The sequence below is a fragment of the Coregonus lavaretus genome (assembly GCF_964263955.1).
Source record: "Coregonus lavaretus genome assembly, chromosome: 1".
NCBI lineage: Eukaryota > Metazoa > Chordata > Actinopteri > Salmoniformes > Salmonidae > Coregonus > Coregonus lavaretus.
In genome coordinates this window covers 2,333,636-2,353,732 of record NC_139988.1, presented here as the reverse complement: position 1 = coordinate 2,353,732, position 20,097 = coordinate 2,333,636, and the positions used below count along the sequence as shown (strand labels likewise).

Below are 20,097 nucleotides of genomic sequence, written 5' to 3'. Positions count from 1 at the left end.
TCTATCTCATCTCTATCTCAATCTCTCCAGGTCTGCGAGCCAGAGAACCCCTGCAAAGACAAGACCCACAGCTGTCACCGTTCAGCTGAGTGTATCTACCTTAGCCACTTCAGTGACCCCATGTATAAGTGTGAATGTAGGATAGGCTATGCCGGGGATGGCTTCATCTGTGGAGAGGACTCTGACCTAGACGGATGGCCCAATCAGAACCTGGTGTGTGGCGCCAACGCCAGCTATCACTGCAGGAAGGTAACAGACCCTAACTTTATGTTTCCTGGACCCAGATTAAGCCTAGTCCATAGTCCCCGATTAAACCTAGACCTTCCTGGACTAGTCCTGGAATAAAAATGAGTTTCAATTGAGATTTTCCATTGAGCATGCACTTTAGTCTAGGACTAGGCTTAATCTAGGTCCAGGAAACTGTCCTTTTAACTTTTATCCTCAATACCAGACCTGCAGATTTTCCACATTTTCCAATCTTACAGTATGTCACTCGTTGATAGTTCTTCCTGTGGCTATTTCTAAAAAAGTTTCAATTTCTTTATCAATCTTTAACAGGATAACTGCCCCAACCTGCCTAACTCTGGACAAGAGGACTTTGACAACGACGGCCAGGGAGATGCTTGTGACAAGGATGATGACAACGATGGAATCGTGGATGAGAGAGTAGGATACCTTTTTTAAAGGCCCTGTGAAGTCCAAAACGTTATTGTCCTGTGTTTTTATATATATATTTCCACACAATGAGGTTGGAATAATAGTGTGAAATAGTGAAAATTATGATGATGCCCTTTTAGTGTAAGAGCTGTTTGAAAAGATCACCTGAAATTTCAGCTTGTTTTGCATGGGTGGAGTTTTGGCCTGCCTGACGATATCACCAGGTGGTATAAGTTAATAGACCAATAACAAAGAGAGTTTCAAACCTAGCTAGTTTTCAGGTTACGTATCCCTCCCATTAGGCTCCTCCAATTAGGCCCCTCACTCAGACCACTCCCAGACACTCCTAGCAAAATTCTTGCTTGAGAAATTGCTCTTTGCTAAGAAGCTTTTTTTGTTTATTTTCAAAGATTTTAATTGAAAACAATCACAGTTAGGTACTTGATTGTTACCCAGAAATGATTTGATATTGAGAAAAAAACGGCTGCGTTGGACCTTTAAGGTCTTGGTAAGACAATGGAAGTTTGCTTCAAAGGTCAATGTTTTATTGTTAAAACCAATGCATTTGGGCAAATGCCTTCATCAGGGTATTTAGATGAATTCAATAGGAAATCAAATGCCCTCTCCAAGAAATGGACGCTCTAATAATACATTATGCTGCTCTCTCTTCTCAGGACAACTGTCCTCTCCTGTACAACCCCAGACAGTTTGACTTTGATAAAGATGATGTGGGTGACCGTTGTGATAACTGCCCCTACGAACACAACCCTGCCCAGATTGACACCGACCACAACGGCGAAGGAGACGCATGCGCTGTCGACATTGATGGAGATGGTACTAGTTATTACTGACCAAATTAGTAAAGAATATGCATAGCCGTTATATTATAGTCATATGCTGTGAGATTAGGGAAAGGCTCCTTCAACTCTTAACTTTTATATGCCTCTAATATATTATTTAAAGGGATACTTTAAACTGATCATTGATCTCCTTCCCCAGAGTCAGATGAACTCGTTGATAGCATTTTTATGTCTCTGTGTGCGTTTTGAAGGAAGTTGCTAACTAGCGCTAGCGCAATTGCTAACTAGTGTTAGCGCAATGGCTGTTCGTCTATGGGTATCTGCTAGCATGCTAGTCATTGTGCTAACGCTAGTTAGCATTGGCTTGTGAAACTACCTCTAGCTTCTTTCATACTGGACACAGAGACATAAAAATGGTATCCACGAGTTCATCTGACTCTGGGGAAGTAAATAAAGTGCATCATTGCCAAAATCCCGAAGTATCCCTTTAACAGATAGTTAATGGGTACTAAGAAAATATTTAATGGATTATATGCGGGATAGTAAATCATGCAAAGGAATGACTAGCTGGCAGATTTGCGATTCATCTTTCCACCCTCAACTATCAAGTGATTGATTAGCATTAGCTACTTATATTGCACGGAATGTGATATGCCACATGCAAGCACAGGCAAGCAAATATCTAAGATTATGACTCAAGATAAGTCCTTCACACACAATATTACCTCTGCACTTGTCAATTGTCCATTTCATTGTGCATTTCCCCTTTCCTTTAGAAATCCCAAACGAGCAAGACAACTGTCCGTACGTGTACAACAATGACCAGAAGGACACTGACATGGATAGAGTGGGTGACCAGTGTGACAACTGTCCTCTGCTACACAACCCTGACCAGGTAGGGAAAAGGAACAGTCCCTATTACACATACTTGTGTAATTACAAAAGCTAACCCATTGCTATTAGGGTTGCTAAATTCCAGAAATGTTCCCAAAATTCCCAGAAATACCAGTTGTAGTTGGAGGATTCGCTCCCTCCTTATTCCTCATTCCAGGAATCTTCCAACTGGGATTTCTGGAAAACATTTTGAAAATGAAGCTGGTAACTGTAACCTCTCCTCCCTTCTCCTCTCTTACAGACTGACACAAACAATGACCTGTAACCCTCTCCTCCCTTCTCCTCTCTAACAGGCTGACACAGACAATGACCTGTAACCCTCTCCTCTCTAACAGGTTGACACAGACAATGACCTCTAACCCTCTCCTCTCTAACAGGTTGACACAGACAATGACCTGTAACCCTCTCCTCCCTTCTCCTCTCTAACAGGCTGACACAGACAATGACCTGTAACCCTCTCCTCTCTAACAGGTTGACACAGACAATGACCTGTAACCCTCTCCTCTCTAACAGGTTGACACAGACAATGACCTGTAACCCTCTCCTCTCTAACAGGTTGACACAGACAATGACCTGTAACCCTCTCCTCCCTTCTCCTCTCTAACAGGCTGACACAGACAATGACCTGTAACCTTCTCCTCTCCTCTCTTACAGGCTGACACAGACAATGACCTGTAACCTTCTCCTCTCCTCTCTAACAGGCTGACACAGACAATGACCTGTAACCTTCTCCTCTCTAACAGGTTGACACAGACAATGACCTGTAACCTTCTCCTCTCCTCTCTTACAGGTTGACACAGACAATGACCTGTAACCTTCTCCTCTCCTCTCTTACAGGCTGACACAGACAATGACCTTGTAGGAGACCAGTGTGACAACAACCAGGACATTGATGAAGACGGTCACCAGAACAACCTGGACAACTGTCCTTACGTGGCCAACTCCAATCAGGCAGACCACGATAAGGACGGCAAAGGGGACGCCTGTGACTTCGACGATGACAATGACGGTATCCCTGACGATAGGGACAACTGTAGATTGACGCCCAACAAAGATCAACTGGACTCTGACGGTAAGGAGGAAAACACGTGTGCATGGACGTATGCGTACTCGCACACACACACACACACACCATGCATTAGCATGTTGAATACCCTCACACCTTTGAATAATGCTGTGACTGTAGCTGTCTGAATTAGTAGCCACTAGCTATAGGTTGATTCTGTAATAGCCCTATATAGTAGAGATAATATCTATAATCACACAGACCACTGCTTGTGATACAGGAATCTCCTTTTGAGGATTCCCTGCACCTGTCCACCATTAAACACAAAGCAGAACTTTTTTTACATTCATGCACCTGGGAACCCTAACCCTGCACCTGGGAAGCCTGCACCTGGGAACCCTAACCCTGGACCAAGGAACCCTAACCCTGCATTGGGGAACCCTAACCCTAACCCTGCACCTGGGAAACCTGTACCTGTCCACCATAAACACACAAGAGATGCCTTTTATCACCTTCCTTTTTCACTGATCTTTTTATAGTTCAATATGCCATGTTCTATTTCCCCTCTCTCTACAAAATGGCAGGTATACAGTGAAGTATGGTAGAGGTTTAGAAGTAGTATACGCACATCCAGTAACTTGCAGGTGCAGGGTACAAAAATGGATGAAAGAATATATAACATATCCGCACACTGTTGAATGCTCCCGCTGTTTTATTGTGCAAGTATGGTGGGTGGGTGAGTCAGACAGGAAAGGGTTAACAAAAATGAGTATTTCTGGGTCAGTGTTAATGATGTCATTAGCGTATGACTTCATTGTGCAGAGCTGGAACCCATGAGGTCATCATGCGGCAGCTAGCCGCCCAGAGGCTAGGACAGGAAGTTTTCATTCCGAAGGGGGCATCTGGGCTCGCTTGCTCTCGATTAATCCACAGTGCCCAATTTCAATTTCATCATGCAGGGTTACCTGGAATTTGTTTTGTTGGCTTTAACCTGAAACAGTCTGTGCAGAGAGGGGGGAGAGGGAGGGAGGGAGGGAAAAGATGGAGGAAGAGGGAGAGGGAGAAACAGAGAGAGGGAGAAAGAGAGTGTGCCAGATCCCTTCATCCTCTTCACATCAGAACGTGTTTATTTGATAGAATCAAGTAGAGGAGAAAGATGAGGAAACAGGCTTTACAGCTCGTCTGTTTCTAATAGACTATGGCCTCTGAGATAGTTACATGTATCAATGGAAGTTGTCACGGCATGCAGAGATGGCTGAGACTCCTTATTGGACTTGACGGACATGCAGTATTAAAAGCTACAGGTTCTTGGGAAGGAATTGCGATTATTTTCTGTTCCATTCTTTTATGAAAACTTAGTAGACTGAATGAAAAGTCTGCCTGGGGTGGGAATGTTGCAACATTACTGATAGTGCGGAGACTAGAGAGTTATATAGGCCTACTGTAGTCGCCAGAAATGATGGACTTTGAGGTAAAGTTACAGGTTAATATGGATCGTTCTTTACCAATCGTGGACCCCAGGAAGAGTTGCTGCTGCTTCTGCAAAAGCTAATGGGGTTGCAAATAATAAACAAATAAAACCTTCCATTAAAAGGGAATAGGAGAGCAACAACCAAAGATGGACTGCATATATTATGGATTTTGACCCGTTTCAACCATAGTCTTTGTCAAAGTTCTCACGCTAGGCCTCTGTATTTTAACCCAACATATTGTATTATTTTATCAACAGGCGACGGTAGAGGCGACGCCTGCAAAGACGACTTTGACAACGACAACATCCCGGACATCCTTGACGTGTGTCCTGAGAACAACGCCATCAGCGTCACAAACTTCCGGAAGTTTCAGATGGTGCACCTGGACCCCAAAGGAACCACGCAGATCGACCCCAACTGGGTGGTTAGGCATCAGGGCAAGGAGCTGGTGCAGACCGTCAACTCTGACCCAGGCATCGCTGTTGGTGAGTAGGACATAACCTCAATATGTAGTCCCTATACTGCCGTAAAATATGTAATTATTAGAGATAAATTAGAGATATTTAATTCACTACAGTTAAGAGATGTGTAGATTGTCAACTCTGACCCTGGCATCACAGTGGGTGAGTAGAGCAGGACAACCTTACCTCAGATACTTTAGTATATGTAGTGTACATTAAAGTATGTGGACACCCCATCAAATTAGTGGATTCGGCTATTTCAGCCACACCCGTTGCTGACAGGTGTATAAAATCAAGCACACAGCCATGCAATCTCCATAGACAACCATTGGCAGTAGAATGGCCTTACTGAAGAGCTCAGTTACTTTCAACGTGACACCGTTATAGGATGCCACCTTTCCAACAAGTCAGTTAGTCAAATGTCTGCCCTGAGAGAGCAACCCCGGTCAACTGTAAGTGCTGTTATTGTGAAGTGGAAACGTCTAGGAGCAACAACGACTCAGCCGCGAAATGTAAGGCCACACAAGCTCACAGAACGGGAACGCCGAGTACTGAAGCGCAAAGCGCGTGAATATCGTCTGTCCTCAGTTGCAGCACTCACTACCGATCTCCAAACTGCTTCTGGAAGCAACGTCATCACAATAACTGTTTGTCAGGAGCTACATTAAATGTTTCCATGGCCGAGCAGCCGCGCACAAGCCTAAGATCACCATGCTCAATGCCAAGCGTCGGCTGGAGTGGTGTAAAGCGCTCCGCCATTGGACTCTGGAGCAGTGGAAACGCGTTCTCTGGAGTGATGAATCACGCTTCACCATCTGGCAGTCCGACGGATGAATCTGGGTTTGGCGGATGCCAGGAGAACGCTACCTGCCCCAATGAATAGTGCCAGCTGTAAAGTTTGGTGGAGGAGGAATAATGGTCTGGGGCTGTTTTTCATGGTTCGGGCTAGGCCCCTTAGTTCCAGTGAAGGGAAATCCTAACGCTACAGCATACAATGACATTCTAGACAATTCTGTGCTTCCAACTTTGTGGCAATAGTTTGGGGAAGGCCCTTTCCTGTTTCAGCATGACAATGCCCCTGTGCACAAAGCGAGGCCAATACAGAAATGGTTTGTCAAGGTTGGTGTGGAAGAACTTGACTGGCCTGCACAGAGCCCTGACCCAACCCCATCGAACACCTTTGGGATGAATTGGAATGCCGATTGCGAGCCAGGCCTAATCGCCCAACATCAGTGCCCGACCTCACTAATGCTCTTGTGGCTGAATGGAAGCAAGTCCCTGCGGCAATGTTCCAACATCTAGTGGAAAGCCTTCCCAGAAGAGTGGAGGCTGTTATAGCAGCAAAGGGGGGACCAACTGCATATTAATGCCCATGAGTTTGGAATGAGATGTTCTTCGAGCAGGTGTCCACATACATCTGGTCATGTAACGTTAGCTAACGCACTTTTGTACATCGCGCTGTTCCGTACATTTGACCTTATTTTAGTGCCCCAAAAACGTAATACTTCCAGGTCAACTGTAATATGAATACCATTGTAAAGCACAATTTCTCCCCTTTCCACCAAAATCAATGACGAGACCTTCATGCTGCCCGTCTCTGCATGATTGAAGAAAGCAATGGAGCTCCGCCGGGTCTTTATAAAATGGCGGGTGGGGAAGTGAAAGCTACTGCGTCATAGTGAAAGGGGGAGGAGATATGTCGTGTGGGGAACCGGCTTTTTTCACCCAATTTGTCCAACTTATCACCTCTAACATGTAAATAAAACACTATAAAGAGTTTATATAATGTCTCATTACATACCTATTTGAAGGTTTGTGTCAAATTTGAATCGGGTTTTTAGGGCGGCGCTAAATTTATCTTCACAATTAAACTGTGGATGTCACGGTTTTTGAGAGTCATGATGGCTCGCAGTAATTGATTGAATTAACTATTGATGAACTCACGAGTAATTAACTTTACACTCACCATTACACTCACCATTGAGCATTTCTTGTTTGTAATCTTCACACCCCGGATTTTGATGCCACCACAGTCGCTACAGTCCCATTCGTTTTCATTGCAGCCTCGTTTGAATGCCGCGGTTGCCCACATATGGACGGAACGGAGTTAGCTACCGTTAAGTGTATTCCCTTGTAGGGTAGCAATATTCCAGAAACTTTCCCAGAGTTCACTGATATTTCAGAAATCCCAGTTGAAGGATTCCCTGCCTTCTTATATCCTCCTGATTCCTGAATCCTCAAAAAAGGAGAAGTTGCAACCCTATACAGTTGTAGGATCATTTAGATCTGAGATGTTTCCATATGCAAGATGTCAAACTACTTCCATTATCTATGAATCGCACAATGAGCAGAAGTATTATTCAAATGTATGTGTCCCACCAACCATCCTTAATATTAACTTTTTCTGTTCCACCATCCTAGGCTTTGATGAGTTCAACGCCGTGGACTTCAGTGGTACGTTCTATGTGAACACGGACCGGGATGACGACTACGCTGGTTTCGTGTTCGGCTACCAGTCGAGCGGCCGCTTCTACGTGGTGATGTGGAAGCAGATCACTCAGACCTACTGGGAAGACAAACCCTCCAAGGCCTTCGGTATCTCTGGTGTCTCCCTGAAGGTGGTCAATTCAACCACAGGCACAGGGGAGAACCTGAGAAACGCCCTGTGGCACACAGGCAACACTAAAGATCAGGTACGCTAAGATCCAATATTCCATCCAAAGTGGCCACTCACCCTGACACAGCTAAGTCATCCAAAGTGTCGATAAAATGTATATAGTATGTATAAGCGTTGTTGTTCACTAGTTTACTCCAATTAGGGAAGGGGTGGTCGGGTTGGAAAGTAATAAAGGGAAATATAATTTTTTTAAGGATATGTATATATATGTATATGTATTTATATGTATTTATATGTATGTATGTGTATGTATGTATATGTATGTATGTATATATATATACAGTGGGGGAAAAAAAGTCTTTAGTCAGCCACCAATTGTGCAAGTTCTCCCACTTAAAAAGATGAGAGAGGCCTGTAATTTTCATCATATGTACACGTCAACTATGACAGACAAATTGAGCTTTTTTTTCTCCAGGAAATCACATTGTAGGATTTTTTATGAATTTATTTGCAAATTATGGTGGAAAATAAGTATTTGGTCACCTACAAACAAGCAAGATTTCTGGCTCTCACAGACCTGTAACTTCTTCTTTAAGAGGCTCCTCTGTCCTCCACTCGTTACCTGTATTGATGGCACCTGTTTGAACTTGTTATCAGTATAAAAGACACCTGTCCACAACCTCAAATAGTCACACTCCAAACTCCACTATGGCCAAGACCAAAGAGCTGTCAAAGGACACCAGAAACAAAATTGTAGACCTGCACCAGGCTGGGAAGACTGAATCTGCAATAGGTAAGCAGCTTGGTTTGAAGAAATCAACTGTGGGAGCAATTATTAGGAAATGGAAGACATACAAGACCACTGATAATCTCCCTCGAGCTGGGGCTCCACGCAAGATCTCACCCCGTGGGGTCAAAATGATCACAAGAACGGTGAGCAAAAATCCCAGAACCACACGGGGGGACCTAGTGAATGACCTGCAGAGAGCTGGGACCAAAGTAACAAAGCCTACCATCAGTAACACACTACGCCGCCAGGGACTCAAATCCTGCAGTGCCAGACGTGTCCCCCTGCTTAAGCCAGTACATGTCCAGGCCCGTCTGAAGTTTGCTAGAGTGCATTTGGATGAACCAGAAGAGGATTGGGAGAATGTCATATGGTCAGATGAAACCAAAATAGAACTTTTTGGTAAAAACTCAGCTCGTCGTGTTTGGAGGACAAAGAATGCTGAGTTGCATCCAAAGAACACCATACCTACTGTGAAGCATGGGGGTGGAAACATCATGCTTTGGGGCTGTTTTTCTGCAAAGGGACCAGGACGACTGATCCGTGTAAAGGAAAGAATGAATGGGGCCATGTATCGTGAGATTTTGAGTGAAAACCTCCTTCCATCAGCAAGGGCATTGAAGATGAAACGTGGCTGGGTCTTTCAGCATGACAATGATCCCAAACACACCGCCCGGGCAACGAAGGAGTGGCTTCGTAAGAAGCATTTCAAGGTCCTGGAGTGGCCTAGCCAGTCTCCAGATCGCAACCCCATAGAAAATCTTTGGAGGGAGTTGAAAGTCCGTGTTTCCCCATCGACAGCCCCAAAACATCACTGCTCTAGAGGAGATCTGCATGGAGGAATGGGCCAAAATACCAGCAACAGTGTGTGAAAACCTTGTGAAGACTTACAGAAAACGTTTGACCTGTGTCATTGCCAACAAAGGGTATATAACAAAGTATTGAGAAACTTTTTTTATTGACCAAATACTTATTTTCCACCATAATTTGCAAATAAATTCATTAAAAATCCTACAATGTGATTTTCTGGATTTTTTTTTCTCATTTTGTCTGTCATAGTTGACGTGTACCTATGATGAAAATTACAGGCCTCTCTCATCTTTTTAAGTGGGAGAACTTGCACAATTGGTGGCTGACTAAATACTTTTTTTCCCCACTGTATATATATATATATATTTGCAAGAGAAAACAACATATGGGGGATTGGAAGTGATGCAGACAATTACATTGATGGAAGTTACAATCTATCTGCAATATTAAAGCTGATCTTTAGTAATTCCTTTTTCTCCTTCTCTGTTGTCCACAGGTGCGCACTCTTTGGCACGACCCAAAAAACATTGGCTGGAAGGATTACACAGCCTACAGGTGGCACCTCATCCACAGACCCAAGACTGGTTTCATCAGGTGAGCAGGTCCAGCCTAATGCCTATGCTTTAGCTCAGTGGGCTAAAACAGTCTTGTGGCATGTAGGTGACCTAGGATTGAATCCAGTCAATCACACCCATCGCTCTTTCCTCAGTAACAGTCTGAAAATACTTTTTGTGAAGCACAAATTATATACTATAGGCTAAGCTGTTATCCAGGGTGTTTTGTCCATAGTGTGTTTTATCTAAATGTTCAGCACTCCAAGCGATCATTTTCAATCATTAATGTATTGTCTTGTTTTGTAGGGTTGTGGTTTATGAAGGGAAACAGATCTTGGCAGACTCAGGACCAGTGTACGACAAGACGTTTGCTGGAGGACGGTTAGGCCTGTTTGTGTTCTCCCAGGAACTGGTCTTCTTCTCCGATCTCAAATACGAGTGCAGAGGTGAGTCCTGTAGCGAGCAGCACCGTTCTAGCTTGGTCCCAGATCTGTTTGTGCTGTCTTGAATGGTTGGTTGGTGAGAGATCTCTCCTTTTTGGGAGACAAAATGCAGCTGAAGGGGAAAAACAAAAGTGTTGTTAAAACCTTCTAAATCTTTTCCAATACTCAGATGAGCTGGTGTTTCCAACTGTGTTGTCCATCAGGTAACAATCTTAAAGAGGTCTCTGTTTTGTGTCGGCTGTAAATCACGCTTTGTAAAAAAGAAAACACCAGTCACACTTTTGTTTCTGCTTGACACCTTGCCTGGTTCCAATGACTTAGACGCTTAGACTATTGTGTGTGTGTGTGTGTGTGTGTGTGTGTGTGTGTGTGTGTGTGTGTGTGTGTGTGTGTGTGTGTGTGTGTGTGTGTGTGTGTGTGTGTGTGTCTTTACTGAATGATACACCCAATGCTCCACCTGTTGCTGTATTTAGTGTTCTACATTCCCAGAACCATACTGTGTAGGTATACAGCTGTTACTGTATCTAGACTTCATCTACATACGGAATGACTCTGGATATGCTGTTATTCCTTTGCTTTGTTGTTCTAAATAATCATACTTTTTCTCCTTTTTTATCTAGATAACTGAACAGCGTTGGATGTGAAAACTTCAAATGGCTAAAGACACTAAACCTCATAACCTGATCACCAGCCTATTGCTGATTAGTTTGTCATTTCAACCAATAAAATGGAGCTTCAGCTTCACCCCTCCAAAGTATTTTTGCCTCTAACTTTCCATTGAAGGGCAGCCATAGCCCTTTACAGTTTTTCCTGAGTGCCTTATGTGAAAAGACATTTCCTTGAGAAGTGAAAACAGATGACAAGTGGACAAATGAAAAAGGCCTTGGCGATGAAAAAAACTAAGTAACTGATGTTGACAACATATTATAGGGATTCTTTGAACAACCACTTTTGTGCTTTACTCCAATTTTTCTCCTAACTTTCTACAGCTTTACATTAACAAAAGTAAATATAAAATGATTGTTACTCAATAAATATTGATATTCGTGCTGGAATAGAGAGCAACTTGAGGCTGTACGGTAAAGGCGTCTAGGTGGCCCAGCAACTAAAGGTCTCTGTATTGACCTCAGCAGCTTCAGCCATGCAGTGAAAAATGTGATCAAATGTAATATTAACTGCCAAATATCTGCCAAACTCTTAGTTGATATCAAAGCACACTGATGTACGTTGCGAACTTAAACAATGTTATATTTTCTATTGTTTCTTATGCCATCCTGAACTAAGGGTCTTCAGTTGCCCGTTTAAAATGTTTGTCAAACTCTAAAAAGGTTGACCGTGAGACCGTTTTATAGCATTTTAAAGTACTTTGGGATGTTTATACTAAGTTTGTACTATAATTTCTTCTGTAAATTATTATCGTGAGTTTATGTCTTGTTTTGTTTGTTAGAGATTGTAAATAATTTATTTATTTGTTTACACTGACGAAATTTCACAATTGAAGTACAACAGAAAAATCGTTGGATATCAACATCAAAATGTCTCAAACATCAAGATAAAATAGACTATCACAAAGTTTGTGCACTATGCAGTGTTATGTCATGTATTACTTGATTGATATGTTCACCAAATTCCCAAGAGAGGCCCTATCGTCACTCAAAACAATGCAGTGGTTTCAAGAAGAGGTTGTAGTAGTTGTAGTTTGGGTTCGTTATGACGCTCTATTCCAATACCCCTCTAGCATCCCACTTAGACAGAATCAAGCAATATATTGTGCATGCATTCTAAGTAGTATGCTAGTATGGACATTGGAACATAGCCTTAAGTGTTGAGGTAGTGCGCATGATGTAAGAGTGCTACATTGACGTAATGGTAGGAGTGTCATGTTTGGGGTTAGATGTAGTAGTAGTATGTGTGAGAGAGCGACAGTGATTATTATGTTAATGGTTCACAGCATCCTTGACCTTGACAGCTGATGGTCTGAGGTTTGAGTGTGTATGCCTGGTGTGACAGGGAGCATTTCAATGGGACACAATGAAAACTTGACTTTATGTCAAAGTAAATGTGTTGTTCACGTGTCAACGTTGAAACAGATGGTCATGAGAAGAGAACTTTCTGTTTTGAATGAGTGAAACGTTTAACCAGATGAAAGCCATTCTAGAATCTATTCAAAAATCAAGTAAAAATGTTTCTTGTAACTTTTGGTTGAATTATATGGATCAAGGATATTTGCAATGTATAGCTTTTTAGTTGTCATCAGTCTGCATAGCATTAATTGTTGTCAATTTTAGTTTTTCATTATTAGTAACTAGCTTTGTTATATTTTCTGAGGGATTTGGCAATGCACACATGTAAAAACAAATCTGGTATTCGTTTGTTGTTAGATTTACATTTTCTAAAACCATTATTTGTAAGTGTTCCACTTAAAAGAGATTATCTTATTTCATAAATAAATTGTTTGTACACCATGTCTTCTTCATTGTGATAATGGCAATTATGGATTGTTATAAAATGGAAATATGTTTATATTTTACATTAAACTGATTGATTAAATTAATAAATCAGATCCTTTAAATGTTGTCAAGAGAAGATGAAATCTACAGGCTTTCTATTTGAATCTAGCGTCTGCAAAGATAAATATTGAAACAATCATTTCAAAGCTATTATGTAAAGCATTTCACAAACTTGGAACTTGTTAAAAGCTCTCAAAGTAGCAGTCGGTGTTGATAGAAAGGTTTTTACCCTGGCTGGATGGTAAATAACATGTTGCTAATGTAACGTACTGTACATGTGACATTTTAACAGGTTAGTTAACTCCTTTCACATTCCATGAAATTGCATTGACAATAAACAACATATCTGAGGGACAGGTTCCTTCTCTGACCTTGCTGTGAGAATCCAAAGATATGTTTGAGAGGTTTTCGCTCCAAGATCAGACACACACAGACACACAAATCATTGTCAAGTTCAACGCTAATGAAAACCAACGTAACCATTTACAAGAGAATTATACAGTCACAAAATGAATGTACATCGATTTGCACTAGCAATTATGTTCCATGGAATGCACTGCAGCAAGTAGGATTCAGATGGCTTTCCTTGTCACGTTGCTGCTCAGGCCTTCGCTACACATCGCTAGTATAAAAACAGAATGACTGACTCATGCACTCAGTGGCATAGTAGCAGCACAGGAAAACACTAAAGGATGGGGTGGAAGAGTCTGGGGTCTTTACCTACTGAAGAGTCTGCACTCTGTACCACCTGTCCATAAGGTGTGTAGAGAGCAAGGACACTAAAGGGTTAACTCATAAAGGGGGAGGAGACAAAGGGAACGGCAGGTATGAAGGCGCTTGGAAGATTAAAGGTCTGCTCTTTGATGCTTAGACGTTTTTGATGAGAGTTGTTACATTTCTCCAGCCCCATCCCAGGTAATAAGCTGTATTTGTGGTTGTCTGGCTGTGTGGCTGGGCCCTTAGGGCTGAGGCCCACTGAATAAGCCCACGTGGCATTCAACGCAGCCTGGGTATGGGCCCAGAGAGCGTTCCTGGTGGCTCACGAGGCAATGCTAGAGGATGCAGCCATGTGGCACAGATAGCATACCACCGCTTTTCTGCTAGATCTAATGTGGGTCATTCAGTATAACCACTAGAACTCTGAGAAGTTCAGTAGAACATAGAATTGGAATAAGTCATTCTAACTCTATGAAATAGAAGACAATAGAGAGGTTTGGAGTATGCACAATTTAAAGTCACCCAAATCAGTATTTACTTAAGCATTCAGTTTGAAATCTGTTCTCATATCTGGTTGTAATTTAGAGCCCTTTGAGCAAATTACTCATGCAAAGTCCATTTCAAATCAAATCAAATTTTATTGGTCACATGCGCCGAATACAACAGGTGCAGACATTACAGTGAAATGCTTACTTACAGCCCTTAACCAACAGTGCATTTATTTTAAACAAAAAAGTAAGAATAAAACAACAACAAAAAAGTGTTGAGAAAAAAAGAGCAGAAGTAAAAATAAAGTGACAGTAGGGAGGCTATATATACAATAGAATAAAGTGACAGTAGGGAGGCTATATATACAGGGGGGTACCGTTGCATAGTCAATGTGCGGGGGCACCGGCTAGTTGAGGTAGTTGAGGTAATATGTACATGTGGGTAGAGTTAAAGTGACTATGCATAAATACTTAACAGAGTAGCAGCAGCGTAAAAAGTATGGGGTGGGGGGGCAGTGCAAATAGTCCGGGTAGCCATGATTAGCTGTTCAGGAGTCTTATGGCTTGGGGGTAGAAGCTGTTGAGAAGTCTTTTGGACCTAGACTTGGCACTCCGGTACCGCTTGCCGTGCGGTAGCAGAGAGAACAGTCTATGACTAGGGTGACTGGAGTCTTTGACAATTTTGAGGGCCTTCCTCTGACACCGCCTGGTATAGAGGTCCTGGATGGCAGGGAGCTTTGCCCCTGTGATGTACTGGGCCGTACGCACTACCCTCTGTAGTGCCTTGCGGTCAGAGGCCAAGCAGTTGCCATACCAGGCGGTGATGCAACCAGTCAGGATGCTCTCGATGGTGCAGCTGTAGAATTTTTTGAGGATCTGAGGACCCATGCCAAATCTTTTTAGTCTCCTGAGGGGGAATAGGCTTTGTCGTGCCCTCTTCACGACTGTCTTGGTGTGTTTGGACCATGATAGTTCGTTGGTGATGTGGACACCAAGGAACTTGAAGCTCTCAACCTGTTCCACTACAGCCCCGTCGATGAGAATGGGGGCGTGCTCAGTCCTCTTTTTTTTCCTGTAGTCCACAATCATCTCCTTTGTCTTGGTCACGTTGAGGGAGAGGTTGTTGTCCTGGCACCACACGGCCAGATCTCTGACCTCCTCCCTATAGGCTGTCTCATCGTTGTCGGTGATCAGGCCTACCACTGTTGTGTCGTCGGCAAACTTAATGATGGTGTTGGAGTCGTGCCTGGCCATGCAGTCATGGGTGAACAGAGAGTACAGGAGGGGACTGAGCACGCACCCCTGAGGGGCCCCCGTGTTGAGGATCAGTGTGGCAGATGTGTTGTTACCTACCCTTACCACCTGGGGGCGGCCCGTCAGGAAGTCCAGGATCCAGTTGCAGAGGGAGGTGTTTAGTCCCAGGATCCTTAGCTTAGTGATGAGCTTTGAGGGCACTATGGTGTTGAATGCTGAGCTGTAGTCAATGAATAGCATTCTCACGTAGGTGTTCCTCTTGTCCAGGTGGGAAAGGGCAGTGTGGAGTGCGATAGAGATTGCATCATCTGTGGATCTGTTGGGGCGGTATGCAAATTGGAGTGGGTCTAGGGTTTCTGGGATTATGCTGTTGATGTGAGCCATGACCAGTCTTTCAAAGCACTTCATGGCTACAGACGTCAGTGCCACGGGTCGGTAGTCATTTAGGCAGGTTATCTTAGAGTTCTTGGGCACGGGGACTATGGTGGTCTGCTTGAAACATGTTGGTATTACAGACTCAGTCAGGGACATGTTGAAAATGTCAGTGAAGACACTTGCCAGTTGGTCAGCACATGCTCGGAGTACACGTCCTGGTAATCCGTCTGGCCCTGCGGCCTTGTGAATGTTGACCTGCTTAAAAGTCTTACTCACATCGGCTACGGAGAGCGTGATCACATAGTCGTCCGGAACAGCTGGTGCTCTCATGCATGCTTCAGTGTTGCTTGCCTCGAAGCGAGCATAGAAGTGGTTTAGCTCGTCTGGTAGGCTTGTGTCACTGGGCAGCTCGCGGCTGTGCTTCCCTTTGTAGTCTGTAATAGTTTTCAAGCCCTGCCACATCCGACGAGCGTCAGAGCCAGTGTAGTATGATTCAATCTTAGACCTGTATTGACTCTTTGCCTGTTTGATGGTTCGTCGGAGGTCATAGCGGGATTTCTTATAAGCGTCCGGGTTAGAGTCCCGTTCCTTGAAAGCGGCAGCTCTACCCTTTAGCTCAGTGCGGATGTTTCCTGTAATCCATGGCTTCTGGTTGGGGTATGTACGTACGGTCACTGTGGGGACGACATCATCGATGCACTTATTGATGAAGCCAGTGACTGATGTGGTGTACTCCTCAATGCTGTCTGAAGAATCCCGGAACATGTTCCAGTCTGTGCTAGCAAAACAGTCCTGTAGCTTAGCATCTGCGTCATCTGACCACTTTTTTATTAGCCGAATCACTGGTGCTTCCTGCTTCAGTTTTTGCTTATAAGCAGGAATCAGGAGGATAGAGTTATGGTCAGATTTGCCAAATGGAGGGCGAGGGAGAGCTTTGTATGCGTCTCTGTGTGTGGAGTAAAGGTGGTCTAGAGTTTTTTCCCCTCTGGTTGCACATTTAACATGCTGGTAGAAATGAGGTAGAACGGATTTAAGTTTCCCTGCATTAAAGTCCCCTGCTACTAGGAGCGCTGCATCTGGATGAGTGTTTTCCTGTTGATTAATGGCCTTGTACAACTCATTCAGTGCAATCTTAATGCCAGCATTGGTTTGTGGTGGTAAATAGACAGCTATGAAAAATATAGATGAAAACTCTCTTGGTAAATAGTGTGGTCTACAGCTTATCATAAGATACTCTACCTCAGGCGAGCAAAACCTTGAGACTTCCTTAGTATTTGATTTTGTGCACCAGCTGTTGTTTACAAATATACAGAGACCGCCACCCCTCGTCTTACCCGAGTCTGCCGTTCTGTCCTGCCGATGTAGCGTATAGCCTGCTAGCTGAATGTTATCATTGTCGTCGTTCAGCCACGACTCCGTGAAACATAAGATATTACAGTTTTTAATGTCCCGTTGGTAGGATAACCGTAATCTTAAATCGTCCATTTTATTCTCCAAAGCTTGAACGTTGGCTAATAGGATTGATGGGAGAGGCAGTTTACTCGTTCGCCGTCGGATCCTTACAAGGCACCCGGATCTGCGTCCACGATATCTCCGTCTCTTCCTCACGCGAATGACGGGGATCTGGGCCTTGTCGGGAGTCTGTAGAATATCCTTCGCGAACGCCTCGTTGAAGAAAAAGTGTTCGTCCAACGCGAGGTGAGTAATCGCTGTCCTGATATCCAGAAGCTCTCTTTGGTTATAAGAGACGATGGCAGAAACATTATGTACAAAATAAATTACAAATAACGCGGAAAAACACACATAATAGTACAATTGGTTAGAGGGCTGTAAAACGGCAGCCATCTTCTTCCGGCGCAGCTCTATCCAGCATACTGTAACCCTCTTATTAGCACTAGCTTCATGTGTGTGTGTCCTGTCTGGCTAGGTTGGCTACAGTAAACGGATATGGACCTTGGCACCACAACGTCAGTCTAAATAATCCCAGGTCTGGGAGACAGACACAGCAGCCAGAGAGAGCAGAGACCCCTGGCCTGTGTCCCAAATGGAACCCTATTGCATTTTTTACATTTTTTGTCATTTAGCAGACGCTCTTATAATAATATATTTTTATATTTTTACGTATGGGTGGTCCAGGGGATCAAACCCACTACCCTGGCATTACCAGCGCCATGCTCTACCAATTGAAAAACACACATAATAGTACAATTGGTTAGAGGGCTGTAAAACGGCAGCCATCTTCTTCCGGCGCAGCTCTATCCAGCATACTGTAACCCTCTTATTAGCACTAGCTTCATGTGTGTGTGTCCTGTCTGGCTAGGTTGGCTACAGTAAACGGATATGGACCTTGGCACCACAACGTCAGTCTAAATAATCCCAGGTCTGGGAGACAGACACAGCAGCCAGAGAGAGCAGAGACCCCTGGCCTGTGTCCCAAATGGAACCCTATTGCATTTTTTACATTTTTTGTCATTTAGCAGACGCTCTTATAATAATATATTTTTATATTTTTACGTATGGGTGGTCCAGGGGATCAAACCCACTACCCTGGCATTACCAGCGCCATGCTCTACCAATTGAGCTACAGATTCCCAGAGCGACTTACAGTTAGTGAGTGTATACATTTTCTTTTTTCATACTGGCCCCCCGTGGGAATCGAACCCACAACCCTGGCGTTGCAAAAGCCATGCTCTACCAACTGAGCTACACGGGGGACCTACATAGAGGACCACTTTTGACCAGAGTCCTATGGGTCCTCATGAAAATGACACTATATAAGGAATAGGGTGCCATATTGGACGCACAGAGAGGCTGGAACTGGAATAGGGTGCCATATTGATATTATCTAATCAGTTTTAAACTGCCGTGTGCTGCTTATCCCCAGGGTCACTCTCCCTCTCCACCTCCCTCTCCACCCCCCTCTCTCTCTACCTCCCTCTCTCTCTACCTCTCTCTCTCCAACTGTCTCTCCCCACCTCCCTCTCCACTCATCCCTCTCTCTCCACTTCCCTCTCTCCACCACCCTCTCTCCACCGCCCTCTCCACACCTCCCTCTCTCCACCTCCCCCTCTTTCCACCTCTTTCTCTCCAACTCCCTCTCTCCACCTCTCTCTCCACCTCCCTCTCTCTTCACCTCTCTCTCCCCCCCTCCCTCTCCACACCTCCATCTCTTTCCACCTCTCTCTTCACCTCTCTATCTCCAACTCCCTCTCTCCACCTCCCTCTCCCATCTCCCTCTCTCCACCTCCCTTTCTCTCCACCTCCTTCTCTCTCCACCTCCCTCTCTCTACCTCCTTCTCTCTCCACCTCTCTCTCTCCACCTCTCTCTCTCCACCTCTCTCTCTTCCCCAGGTACACAACCATCTGTGCATGCTTCCCCAGGCAGACAACCATCTGTGCATGCTTCCCCGGGCAGACAACCATCTGTGCATGACTCCTCCTCCACACAACCATATGTGCATGCTTCCCCAGGCAGACAACCATCTGTGCATGCTTCCCCAGGCAGAAAACCATCTGTGCATGCTTCCCCAGGCAGACAACCATCTGTACATGCTTCCCCAGACAGACAACCATCTGTGCATGCTTCCCCAGAAGTCATGAACTTCTTTGGGGTCTTTTTCATTTACTTTATGTAAAAAGTCCCTGTTAACATAATACTTACAGATAATAAAAGTACCTGTTAACATAATACTTACAGATAATAAAAGTACCTGTTAACATAATACTTACAGATAATAAAAGTCCCTGTTCACCTAATACTTACAGATAATAAAAGTACCTGTTCACATGATACTTACAGAAAGCAAAAGTACCTGTTAGCATAATGCTTACAGATAATAAAAGTACCTGTTAACATAATACTTACAGATAATAAAAGTAACTGTTAACATAATACTTACAGATAATAAAAGTACCTGTTAACATGATACTTACAGATAATAAAAGTACCTGTTAACATAATACTTACAGATAGTAAAAGTCCCTGTTAACATGATACTTACAGATAGTAAAAGTCCCTGTTAACATGATACTTACAGATAATAAAAGTACCTGTTAACATAATACTTACAGATAATAAAAGTCCCTGTTAACATAATACTTACAGATAATAAAAGTCGCTGTTCACCTAATACTTACAGATAATAAAAGTACCTGTTAACATGATACTTAAAGATAATAAAAGTACCAGTTAACATAATACTTACAGATAATAAAATCCCTGTTAACATGATACTAACAGATAATAAAAGTA

At 43.6% G+C, this 20,097-nt stretch overlaps 1 protein-coding gene across 1 annotated transcript in view; it reads left to right on the top strand.

The window, feature by feature from the left end:
• LOC311127192 (thrombospondin-2-like) overlaps positions 1-13,047 on the top strand; it is a 43,513-nt gene extending 30,466 nt beyond the window's left edge. Inside the window, exons 13-23 of the mRNA XM_084158981.1 lie at positions 31-249; positions 559-666; positions 1,332-1,491; positions 2,234-2,352; positions 3,189-3,423; positions 5,087-5,314; positions 7,712-7,983; positions 10,001-10,098; positions 10,365-10,504; positions 10,671-10,704; positions 11,122-13,047. Coding sequence (XP_084015107.1) covers positions 31-249; positions 559-666; positions 1,332-1,491; positions 2,234-2,352; positions 3,189-3,423; positions 5,087-5,314; positions 7,712-7,983; positions 10,001-10,098; positions 10,365-10,504; positions 10,671-10,704; positions 11,122-11,125 — 1,617 coding nt within the window. The 3' untranslated portion in view covers positions 11,126-13,047. The remainder of the gene's footprint in view (positions 1-30; positions 250-558; positions 667-1,331; positions 1,492-2,233; positions 2,353-3,188; positions 3,424-5,086; positions 5,315-7,711; positions 7,984-10,000; positions 10,099-10,364; positions 10,505-10,670; positions 10,705-11,121) is intronic.
• The last annotated feature ends 7,050 nt before the right edge of the window (positions 13,048-20,097 follow it).